The sequence below is a fragment of the Mercurialis annua genome, linkage group LG1-X (assembly GCF_937616625.2).
Source record: "Mercurialis annua linkage group LG1-X, ddMerAnnu1.2, whole genome shotgun sequence".
Lineage (NCBI taxonomy): Eukaryota > Viridiplantae > Streptophyta > Magnoliopsida > Malpighiales > Euphorbiaceae > Mercurialis > Mercurialis annua.
The window spans coordinates 10822366-10834821 of record NC_065570.1 but is presented as its reverse complement, the minus strand read 5'-3'; the positions used below and the strand labels follow the sequence as shown (position 1 = coordinate 10834821).

Genomic DNA, 12456 nt, shown 5'->3' with positions numbered 1-12456 from the left:
CATGGACTAAAATCTATTCATAAACAATTTCATCCACCATGAATTTGCTACATTTTATGAAGATTGGCCAGTTTTAATTTTCAATCGGTTCAATAATGGTTTATAATTTTTTTACGGTTTTTCTAGTTCAAAGTGGTTGAACGATCTTTTCGTTGAACGATCTTTTCAGTTTTTACGAGGAGTTAAAACCAAACTGACCTCCGACTTACAGTCGAACTTGTTACACCGGTCGGTTCGGCCGAATTATTAAAACACTGCTGCAAACTGCACTTTTTCCTCCCGAAGGAAACCTTGAAAAGTCTGTTTATATGTATATATAAAATAAAACAGATAAATGTGTGCAATGTGCCTGCTACTGTTTCTAGCTAACTTATTTCAAATAATAACGACATTTTTAGGTTGACTTCTACTCCATCTCTTAATCTCCCTTGATGTGAATGCCTTAAATTCCTGAGTTTTGTGTAAGTGTCGACATTCTGACGACACATATTCATCTTATTTTATTGTTACTGATAGTAGTTTCTTGATCTTATCAGATAATTAGTTGTCAATTGTCAATTAAATTTTAAAAAAATACGTGATTTTCTGTTCTGATTCAAAAATTAAATAGCATGACTTCATTATTTCCTCATCATTAGCCCTAATATAAAATTCCATATAAGATAAGAACACCTTTTGGTGATAACCGAATGACAATTATGTAGCCATTTTAAATCAAGAACGGTCCATATATAATGAATTTGTATTAGTTAATCAAATTACTTAAATAATCTCTTCTATAAATAGAAAAATATCATACCACCCATTTCATATACACTACTCTTCGTATTTTCTTAGTCATGAACAGATTTCTAAGTTTTTTCTTCTGTTTTCTTCTAATTATATTACCATCTCTTGTTCATGGTGAATGTACATGTGATGCTGAAGATTTAGAAGACATAGATAAATCCACAGCTCTTAAATATAAACTTGGAGCTATAGCTGCAATTCTTGTTGCCGGTGCAGTTGGTGTTTGTCTCCCAATGCTAGGAAAAGTTGTTCCGGCTTTAAGCCCCGAAAAGAATATTTTCTTTATAATCAAGTCATTCGCGGCTGGTGTAATTTTGGCAACGGGGTTCGTGCATATACTTCCGGATGCTTTCGATGATTTGTCTTCTCCGTGTCTTGATGAAAATCCTTGGGGAAAGTTCCCGTTTTCCGGGTTTATAGCAATGGTGTCCGCCATTGGAACTTTGATGGTCGATACTTGTGCTACGTCGTATTTTAGCAAATCGGGTATAAGTAAAAAATCTTTATCCACTGTAGTGACTAGTGGAGACGAAGAGAAGGTTGGAGGAGAGGTTCATGTTCATACTCATGCAACTCATGGACATTCTCATGGTACAGTTTTAGGTGACAAGTCTGGTGCATCAGAGCTTCTTCGACATCGAGTTATTTCTCAGGTTTGGACAATTTCTTTTCTTTTCTTGTTTACGTAGTTGCACTCAATAGTCAATCAATTCATTTTTCCGTAGGTCTAAACTTTGTATCGGATGTTTGTTATATTTATTTATATAGTTAGAACTTCATGATTGTTTTGTGCATAGTTACATCAGAATTTCATTGCAGAAGTTCTATTATATATGGAACTTTTTATTTCAACTCATTTTGATCGATCACCACTACTCCAAACAGAAAATAAGGTTAACAAATTTTGCCGTTACCAAACTATGTCCTTTAAACAAAAAGTTACCTATATTTCATTTGTAACATTCCGAGTACCCAATTAATATTTTTTAGAAACGGAAGGTTTTCGTCCATTTCATACCGGTTTCGCTTGAGTAGTTGTCGGCTTGTTACCCGCTGTGGCACACAGTAACCTCCCAAATAAGTTAAAATTGATCTGAAATGATCGGATAACCTCTCCATATAAGAAAAACCAACCTGAAATAAGAGAGTAACCTCTTATTTTTAAAACATATTAGATTGGTTATCAAAAGGTTAAAAATAAAAGTTCGAAACCGTTTTATTAAAAGTATATAGCTCAGTGACTGCCAAAAAAAACTAACCCCATATTTATATAATCATAGTTCAATCTTTTCTGGAAATTTTGCATTATCAAGTCTTTTTTGTTTTGTTTTGTTTGTAAATTTATAAAATTTGATTGTTGCTTGACTCAGTGTAATGTGAATATAGGTTTTGGAGCTGGGGATCGTGGTGCACTCAGTAATAATAGGAATTTCTTTAGGTGCATCCGAAAGTCCAAAGACAATAAAGCCACTGCTTGCTGCATTGACTTTTCATCAGTTCTTTGAGGGGATGGGACTTGGTGGCTGCATTTTTCAGGTTACCAGTTTTCAATATCTCATCTCTATACATGACATGCCTAATAATAAGACTTTCTATTTCATTTTATTCTATGACAAATATTATTCCTACAATTATTAATTTTCTACTCTTAAATGTCAAACTTTGTGTCTGAATTTCAAAACTAATACTCCCTCCGTCCCAATAGAGTTGTCCACTTTGAGAAAAAAATTTGTCCCAAAACTCTTGTCCACTTTCAAAAAGTAACTATCTTTTACACTCAATTTTCCTATATTAACCTTATTTAAAATCCACTAATGAATAAATTAAAAGTAAATTGCAAGTGAACTCTATATTAAATAGGGGTATGACAAGAAAAGTAAGGAAAATTTTACAAAACCCAATAAATAATAATTGCTTTTCTTAAACTGTGTGATAAAGGCAAAGTGGACAACTCTATTGGGACGGAGGGAGTAGTAATTTTTTGGGATAAGTGAGTAAAGAAAGTCCAACTTCGCGGAAAGTAGCAAAATTTTCTTACTTGATTCAACTTATACGTGTTACTATCCGGGAAGTTAGCAATTTGACTTCCCTTTAATTAGGGAAGTGACTTTCCTAACTAAACCTAGGTAAGTGGAACTCCTCTAGTTAACTTGATTAAAAATACTACTATATTCTTACATTTAATTAGCTTAATTAGTTATTAAGTATAATTCGATAACGGTTTTATAGTTTGATAATCTTTAAAAAAAAAAAAAAACAATAGCTATGTAATTTTTGATAACTTTGTATAATTGGTTAACCATTAAAAGTGCGGTAACGGTAAAAATATTGATCAGGCAATAGTCCCTCTAATAATTAAGGCAGCTAGGCCACTGATCTTTATTCATCCTCTTTTCGAAGTTATTATATGGAGTATAAATTTTCAGCTCTTTAACTTTTAATTACTTCCATTTATGCTAAGATCATGCTTTTACTGTTTTACATATACATATTCCTAATGCATGTTTAACTCAACATTTAAATGGGTTTCTTAAATTTTAAGCATTTTTTGAATTCATTTACTATTATCGTTTTAGTTGACTAAATTATTATTATTTTTATATTTTGGTGTACAGGCCAAGTTCAAGGCAAGAGCAACAGCAATAATGGCATTATTTTTCTCATTGACAACACCAGTGGGGATTGGAATAGGCATTGGCATAACAAATGTATACAATGAGAATAGCCCAACTGCCCTAATTGTTCAGGGAGTTTTTAACTCAGCAGCAGCTGGAATTTTAGTGTACATGGCTTTGGTAGATCTTCTTGCTGCTGATTTCATGAACCCTAAAGTTCAATCCAGTTTAAAACTTCAATTTGGTGTTAATATTTCTCTTCTTCTTGGAGCTGGCTGCATGTCTCTCTTGGCCAAATGGGCTTAATTTTCTTCGTTTTTTATTTTTTAAGTTTGTGTGATTCATATTTTTTTCAGTTCTTACGTAATTAAATTACTTTGATTTGGCTTCTAATTATATTTGGAGGTTTGATTTTTTGCTTTCTAATTTTGTGTGTACATTTTGAGTTGTTGTAAAGAAGAAATGTAAACTATATTTTCAATGATATAATTTCTTTTCGGGCTATATTGCATTATAGTATTCCAAGTTCTAATCTCTATTATGTCAATGAGATCTAATAAAGTCGCACACGTTGAAATCAATTTTAGTAATTGTTCAGCCTTCATATCCAAATTTTTGTCTTTTAAAATTTAATTGAAGATGATTAGAAATATTAGGATTCAACGGATCAAGCGGTAAAATCAGATAATGGTAAGTCAAGATTCTCATACCAACAGAACTTTTTCCATCGTCGAGAGTCAAATTAACACCTTTAGTCAGATTCATGTTCTTGATTTTTCTTCTTTTTAGTTATTTTATTTTGCTTTTATTTTGGTTGTTTTTCAGTATTTATTCTTAAATTTGAAAAATCATGTTTTAATTTTTGTAATATGATTGTATCTTAATTCTTAATCATCATTAATAGATTTTACCTTTGAAAAAAAAAAGTGGTGAAGCAACAATATGTGACAGTAATCAAATTTATATATAATTTAAGAGTAATAAATTTAAAAAAAATATAAATAATTATTAATAAAAAAAATTCATAATTTATGATCTAATAAAAAAAAATCTATCTAACAATCCTAATAATGAATTGTTTTAAAATAATAAATATCTACGATACATTTTTTGCATTTTATTTCTTTTACTGGTGTTTGGTGATCACTTGAAAGAACACGATAACCGTTTGAAACCGTCTTGACGCTAAAATTCTTAATGATATAGACATTCCCTTCTTGTAGTTGATGGTTGAACTTTTAAACCATTTTTTTTGTAACTGTTGCTTGCATCATTGTAGCCTGAATTTTTATCTTATTAGATCAAAGAAGCACTACATAATTATATAATTTTAAAACACTAAGTATTAGTTGTTATAAAATTATACCTATTCGTCTATTGGAATCATGTTTATACAATTATTTCAATTTGTTGTGTTATCAAAATTTGATTTCTATATTCTTGTTATTCTGACTCTTATTATCCAATTATCTCGATTTTTATTGAAATCCCTGAAGAAAGTGTATGATTCCATGTTTGACATTGGATAAGCAAAAAATAGCTAAAGAGAAAATAAATAGACGAAAGCTAATAAAGAGATGCCACCAAATAATGACATGCAAAATTGAAATTTCTCACATATATGAACGCAAATAATATTAATACACGATCAATTTCAAAGTTACGTCTCTCAAAACTATAACATTGTTTTCTAAGTCCATGCAAAAAGTTTATCTTCCATAATCTTAATTCAATGCAACTTTACACAAAAAGATGATCTCTGTTAGAATCAAATATAGCATTTGCTTCCTTTGTTTTGTCTATCCAAAATAAATTTATTACTTTTGATGCACATGTAGTTCAATATACTTTTGTAAATTCAGGAACATATGGAATTTTACACAATATCAAAAGTTATTGTAAATTCAAAAATAAAAAAAATTAATATTCACCTAAATAAAAATATAATTATAAAATCTAAATAGACTCAACAAATTCAAATTAAAAAAAAAAAAGCAATTTTACCGACTGAATTAAGAACTATCGAGATTGTAGGTTGTTCTATTAATGAATGAATTTGCTGATATATATATAGGCTGAAATATAAAAAATTTATTAAATATTTAATTAGTTTTAGAATAGTAAGTATGAGTGAACATGTAATTGAGTTCGTATAAGATTAGTATTCCTATTATTTAGAAGATTACTCTGATTGAGATAATATCTATTATATTCTTATCAACATATCATAATTATGCGTAAAAGAAGAATCAACTAAATTGGATCAATAGTTTGAGGCTGGAATTTTATTTTGACTTCTAATTCATATTAAACTCTAATTCTACATAAAATATCAATTTTATTAATTTCCAATAATACTTATATGCTTTGAAGATTCCTGTCACTACACTACAGTTCTTATACACAGAATAAACTGGAATTGACAGAGTGATAAATAAAAAAATTAAGCCAAAAAGGTAGTGATATTGTTATAAAAAAGTTTCATATGTAATATCAACTATTGTTTAAGTAATAAAAAAAAGGAGAGTTAAAATATATAAAATATAAGATCAAGACACATGAACAGAACTCATCTTAATCTCATCACTCTGCACTAATAAATAAGATGAATCCAATAGCAAATTGACATGGTTTCCAAAGTTCTTCAAACGAACAAAACAATTTGGAGATTGGTAGGCTAAATAAAGAACAAATTGAAAAACTATGATGCAAAGGCCACTGATTAACTATTTAAACTTACTAAAAAACATAAGAGTTTACAAAAGCATAGTGAATCTAAATACAATCAACATAAAAAGAAGCAGAAAATTAATTAAGTTCTTAATATAAGATTACCTTATGAACAGGAGTAACAACTACTTCTTGTTGGCTTGAACCCAGCTCAAGAAAAGACTTTCAATGGAAACTAACATTTTCAAACATTAAACTAAATTTGCAGAGTTGACACCACTTTTTAATTGTCAGGCATACTAAATCTGATTTATTTCCAGACAACTTGTTCATAAGGTAATGTAGTCAACATAAGTCCGGCGTATAGCAACAATCCCGTAAATAAATAAAAATAAACACAAACAATCAAACTTACACCTAATTTCTTCTGTGGTCATGATCAATGAAGTACTTCTGTGTTGCATCTAATAAACACAAGAGTGCACAAAAAACACAACGAAATTAAAATCTCGGATGTGAATTAGAAATAGATTGGTCCAATTTATAAAAATTGAAATCAAGAGTAAATAAATTGTGTTTAACCTGAAATTCTCAACAAACTATTGAATACTTATCTAATATAAAAATTAGGATTAAAATAATTAAATTAAAATAAGAAAATAATTAAATTAAAATAAGTGTTTTGAAAGAAGTGGGAACTAATGAGAATACACTATTTGGTGAGAATGAATGAGAGGGCTCCGTTGGTCCTCTCAATTATATAATATATAGATATAATAAAAATATATACAGGATTAAATATCTGAAGAAAAGTTATACTTCTCATTCCAGGCATCAAATTGCTGGGGTATAACAAATATCTTTCATATTTTTTTTGCGATCCCAAGCCTAAAATATAAAATTAACAAAGAGACCGTCTCAGAACAACATTAATTCATTATTTATCCAATGTTTTTCTTTTTATTTTAGGCTTAATGGCAAAAAAAAACCCAAACCTTTACGTTTGGATATTATTGCATTATTTATCCAACATTAATTCATTATTCACATAAAAAATACAATTTGGATATTATTGCAACAAAAAAATGCAATTTGGATATTATTGTAAAAATTAAAAGGTTTTGATATAATTGCAACAAGTCGTAAAGGTTTGTTTTTTTTTACCATTAGACCTTTATTTTATCGACATTTCTGTCAATGAAATACGTACCAATCAGTTACGACTGCAAGTACAAGAAAATTATAATACTTATTGTTCTAATCTTATCAATATGCTACAGAGCTATTTTCTTGACTAGATCATGAATTATTAGAAATTAAGTATACTGAACACATTACAGTCATTATTATTTTTTGCATAAAACATTCGGGTAGTTATTTTTTTTGAGGGAAAAAGTACTTTTCATTAATCATAAGTTGTAATATCAGCCATTACAATTTGGTAAATTTCGAGAGGAACATAATTTCTCCATCTCGTATGATCAACAAAGCCATCAGAACCAGTTACAGCACGTTTAGCTAAACAATCGGATAGTTTAGATACTTAAATATGAATTTAATTTCATCACTTCTTGAATTATATACCACTCTTGACTCTAATAAAAAAAGTGTGTATATCGAACGAGCAAAACATGTTCTTCTACTTCTTCATTATAAGATACTACTGATTGCAATACCTATAAAAACAATATCAATGTAAATCAATTCAAACTCGATCCTAACCGGAATTGTCAGGTTATGTTTATTTTTTCATCCTACCAACCATTAATGCCAAAATTCCGAGAAATTCTTAGGTGAACCTAGTCCACCACGTAAAATTACGAACCATCCATATAATACGACACATGGCGTGATTATTTAAAGCAACCTATTAATGAAAGGCACATTTATTGATGAGTATTTAATAAATTTTATTTAAAATTAATGTGCTTTTCATTAATTAGTTGCTTTAAATAATCACGCCACGTGTCACGTATTATATGGATGGTTCATATTCTTACGTGGTGGATTAGGTTCACCTGCAGGAGAAGAAAACACATTTCCTAATGATAAAAGAACAAAAATTCAATAAATAATAAACTAAAATAAACTGTGAAGTTCGCGTGTGATTCAAGAAGGCCTAATGTCTTAAAAATGCCCGACCTTTTAGCCCCTTTTTAATCATATCCTGACGTTGAAAATTTGTCAATTTTACCCTATTTTGCATTTTTGTGTTTCAATTGTACCCTGAAAAATTAAATTAACGTCTTTTGCGTTTGGAAATTTGTTTAAAACATTCTCCATGTCTTGCATATATTGATTGTATATTTTTAAAATTTATTTAAATTTAGTTAAATTAATTAAGAATTTAAATTAGTGTTAATTTGATTATGTTTTTTAGTTAGTTTTTAAAAATAAAGGACTTATTTGTACTTTTTTGAATAAAAAAGAATTTAATTTCATGTTTAGACTTAATTAATTGAATGATTTCATCATTTAAGTAAAAAAATTAACAAAAATTAAAATATTGGGGTACAATTGAAAACGGAAAATTTAAAAGTGGGTAAAATTGACAAATTTTCAACGTCGGGGTGGAATTGAAAAAAAGTTTAAAGGTGAGGGGTTTTTGAGTGATTAGTAATTAGGCCATTCCAAGTCTCTGTAATGATTTGATTAATTTATAGTATATTAATGAAGCAGCATGAAATAAGAAAAAGTGCAATAATAATGAAGAGAAATACTGTAATAATTCATGACATGAGATCAATTTTCACTCATATTCAAGAGGCTGGGAAATTCAAGGCATGGGATCAATTTCCAATCTATAGAATACCCAAAAAAGAAGATAAAATTGCTTAATGATAAAGAGATCATGAGCAGTAAGAAAATGCCTAATAAAGAAGATTCAAGAGCGTAATGACAGAAAATATGAGCTGATAAAAGTATTTATTACTAAATCAACAATTCATTTGGGTAACTAGGTGCTTACTTCAGTACACTAACTGCAGCTTCTCTTGCTATGCATATGTAGACATCTAGCTATCTCCTTGATTAAATTCCTGTCATGAAAATTGCATAATTAACTCATGCCTAATTTCGCACATGGCTGTTTGGATGTGGCAAGCCTTCGCGAGAAAATCAATAGCCATAAGTGCAGTGGTGAATACAATTAATGGTGATTAAATTCAATTTTTTCGAGCTTTTTTTTTTCATATATGTAAGAGAACGTAGTTAAGGAATTTTGTAGCAAAATTGACGTACAAGAGTATAAATTGGGATTAACACAATCAAAACAGATACCTGAAATCGTGGGGTTGAATAAGGCATGTTTCTAAACTAATTTATTGCACATAATATGTTATGGACATCTTAATTCTACTATATCTTAAGCTCTCTTCACGTGAATCTCTAAATTTCCCAAGTTTTTGAATATTGGTGACGACATTCTATCAACACTTCCAATTTCAATTACAAATATATATTAGTTTCTTGATCTTATCAGATAAAATTTAGTTGTCAATTATCAATTTAATTAAAAATACCGTTAGTTTTCTATTCTGGTTCGGATTTTAAAAATATGGCTTCATTATTTCCTCATCACTAACTAATTCCTTATAAGATTAGAACAACTTTATGCAGCCTTTTTAAATCAAACTACTTAATTTCTCTCCTCTATATATATCACACCACGGTTTTCATATAATTTCTCACTCTTTGTATTATTCTAGCCGTTATTTTTTTTATCAGTTTGCTGTGTTTTTATCGGAATCATGAACAAATTTCTATTCATTTTCTTCTGTTTTCTTCTAATTATACTACCTAATCTCGTTCTTGGCGAATGCACTTGCGATTCTGATGATTTACAAGACCGAGATAAATCCACAGCTCTCAAATACAAACTTGTTGCTACAGCTACAATTCTGATCGCGGGTGCAATTGGTGTTTGTCTCCCGATGCTAGGTAAAATTATTCCGGCTCTAAAGCCCGAAAATAATATTTTCTTTATAATCAAGTCATATGCGGCTGGTGTCATTTTAGCAACGGGGTTTGTCCATATACTTCCAGACGCATTTGAGAACTTGACGTCCCCCTGTCTTGGTGAAAATCCTTGGGGGAAGTTTCCATTTTCGGGGTTTATCGCGATGGTGTCTGCTATCGGAACTTTGATGGTCGATACTTGTGCTACGTCGTATTTTAGCAAAAAGAAATTATCTGCAGCCCCTACTACTGGAGATGAAGAAAAAGTTTGTGAAGACGTTGGTGTTCATACTCATGCAACTCATGGACATGCTCATCCTGCAGTTTTGGCGGACAATGCTAGTACATCTGACTTACTTCGACATCGAGTTATTTCTCAGGTTTGAATGCGTTTCTTTTCTTTTCTTGCTAACTTTTTATGCATATTTACGATATTTATAAGGTAATTTAACGAATAAAAAGGTCAGATAACATCCTTAAACATTTAATCAGAAAGTTTCATTACAAGTTTTGACGTCAATTAATATTTTACTATATGATATTGAATCAGATTTAATTTAATTTGATTTGTGTTCGACTGTAATTACAGGTTTTGGAGCTGGGGATTGTAGTGCACTCGGTAATAATTGGAATTTCATTAGGTGCATCTGAAAGTCCAAACACAATAAGGCCATTGATTGCTGCATTAACCTTCCATCAGTTCTTTGAGGGCATGGGACTTGGTGGCTGCATTTCTCAGGTAATCACTTTTAGTCAAAGATTCCGGTTGTTGATGAATACTGTATTTTGATGACCGAATTTTGATTCGTTTTATTTTTATTACTAAATTTTAATTTTATTTCAACAAAGATTTTCCGGCCTAAACGCTGACGCACCATTATCTTTGTTTCGACAGGCCAAGTTTAAGGCAAGGGCGACAGCTTTGATGGTATTATTTTTCTCATTGACAACTCCAATTGGGATTGGAATAGGCATAGGGATAACAAATGTTTACAATGAGAGTAGCCCAACTGCACTAATTGTTGAAGGAGTGTTTAATTCAGCAGCAGCTGGGATTTTAGTGTACATGGCTTTGGTGGATCTTCTTGCTGCTGATTTCATGAACCCTAAAGTTCAAGCCAGTTCTAAACTTCAGCTTGGTGTTAATATTTCTCTTCTTCTTGGAGCTGGTTGCATGTCTCTCTTGGCCAAATGGGCTTAATTTTCTTCGTTTATTTAGGGTTTTCTCATTCTCATTTATTAGTTTATAAGTAAGTTACTATTAGTTTAGTTTTTTTTCCTTTTTTTTTTTTGCGTTGATGTAAAGATAGTTAATCATTCCATGAGCTACTCTTCAGTTAATAGGAGACAAATCAAATTAGTTGAGTTGATATCTAATGGGAAAAGGTAACTGTGGTTTTAATTAGTTTTCTTTATGTTTGATATTTGAGTTAGTTTGCTAAAATTCAATAAACATAATCTACTTTAATATTAAATATTAATTATTATTTTTTAATTCATTAAACATAAAGCTTCAAAGGGGTAAAAATAGGGGCGAGTAAACTGGATTGTTAATGAAAAAAATTAGTTTTTATTATTTACTTCAATATCTATATCTGTTATTCTGGTTCAATATCTCATGCAGTTGCTTTACAAAAAGCAAAGATATGAAAATAATCAGTACATATAAACTTCATGATAACTTGAAAAGCATTAAAAGTTTCCTCAATGCATAAGCCTTATTACATTTCTTTCCAAAAAAAATGAATATATGTTCTTAAAATCTATAAATAAATAAGTCATGCGAAAGCTATTGCTCAAGTGAAGCATCTCACCACTAAAATACAATATTTGTCAAGTGCTCAAAATTCAAAAGTCATGGAAATGTAAGCTTAATTAAGAGCTGACTAATACAAAAGGGAATACAATTATTAGAGAAAAAATAATATGACCAAAACTTATAAGAAACGACTCATAAACTCCCTGAAATGAGTCTTAATTAAAAAGTTCAGGTGCTCACCTTTGCTTTGAGACTTTTAAGTCCTGGAAATTAACTCGCCCTTCTTGGCTTTCTTTTCATCCTTGGTTTTCTCAAGCTTCTCTTTAATCTCACTGCCCAAATTAATGATCATATAATGCAACAAACAAATTATAAAACCAAAATGCAAAAGATTAATAACATGGCTGTAAAATAATTGTTAAATTAAAAAAAAAATTATTTATTGGGATTTATGTGATTTTTATTTGGTGAATAAAGAGTATATTTATACCCTTTTCACACTTTCTATACTTTATTGGGATTTATGTTATTTTTGTTCACTTTAAGGAGCTTTATGTATTTTTGTGTGGCCAAAACTATCTTTAGACTTCTGTACGTTCAAAATTTTATTTATCTGATTCTTTTATAGACTATTATCGTTCTCGAGTCCACATACTTAATTTATTT

General features: G+C 29.8%; 2 protein-coding genes across 2 annotated transcripts; both read left to right on the top strand.

Annotated features, from left to right (window-relative positions):
- The first annotated feature begins 801 nt into the window (after positions 1-801).
- LOC130014532 (zinc transporter 8-like) lies at positions 802-3815 on the top strand. The gene is made up of 3 exons (XM_050359323.2): positions 802-1442; positions 2176-2325; positions 3405-3815. The coding sequence occupies exons 1-3, from the start codon at positions 840-842 to the stop codon at positions 3708-3710; spliced, it is 1059 nt and encodes a 352-aa protein (XP_050215280.1). The 5' UTR covers positions 802-839; the 3' UTR covers positions 3711-3815.
- A 5829-nt stretch (positions 3816-9644) lies between these two features.
- On the top strand, positions 9645-11443 carry LOC126666311 (zinc transporter 8-like). The gene is made up of 3 exons (XM_050359325.2): positions 9645-10411; positions 10621-10770; positions 10927-11443. Exons 1-3 carry the CDS (start codon positions 9824-9826, stop codon positions 11230-11232), a joined length of 1044 nt encoding a protein of 347 aa, XP_050215282.1. The 5' UTR covers positions 9645-9823; the 3' UTR covers positions 11233-11443.
- Positions 11444-12456: the final 1013 nt, after the last annotated feature.

Excerpts from the sequence above, each read along its gene's own strand:
- LOC126666311 (XM_050359325.2), top strand. The coding sequence starts at position 9,824 with ATGAACAAATTTCTATTCATTTTCTTCTGTTTTCTTCTAATTATACTA. Across the intron at positions 10,412-10,620 it reads GACATCGAGTTATTTCTCAG|GTTTTGGAGCTGGGGATTGT; the intron begins GTTTGAATGCGT and ends CTGTAATTACAG. Across the intron at positions 10,771-10,926 it reads TTGGTGGCTGCATTTCTCAG|GCCAAGTTTAAGGCAAGGGC; the intron begins GTAATCACTTTT and ends TTGTTTCGACAG.
- LOC130014532 (XM_050359323.2), top strand. The coding sequence starts at position 840 with ATGAACAGATTTCTAAGTTTTTTCTTCTGTTTTCTTCTAATTATATTA. Across the intron at positions 1,443-2,175 it reads GACATCGAGTTATTTCTCAG|GTTTTGGAGCTGGGGATCGT; the intron begins GTTTGGACAATT and ends ATGTGAATATAG. Across the intron at positions 2,326-3,404 it reads TTGGTGGCTGCATTTTTCAG|GCCAAGTTCAAGGCAAGAGC; the intron begins GTTACCAGTTTT and ends TTTGGTGTACAG.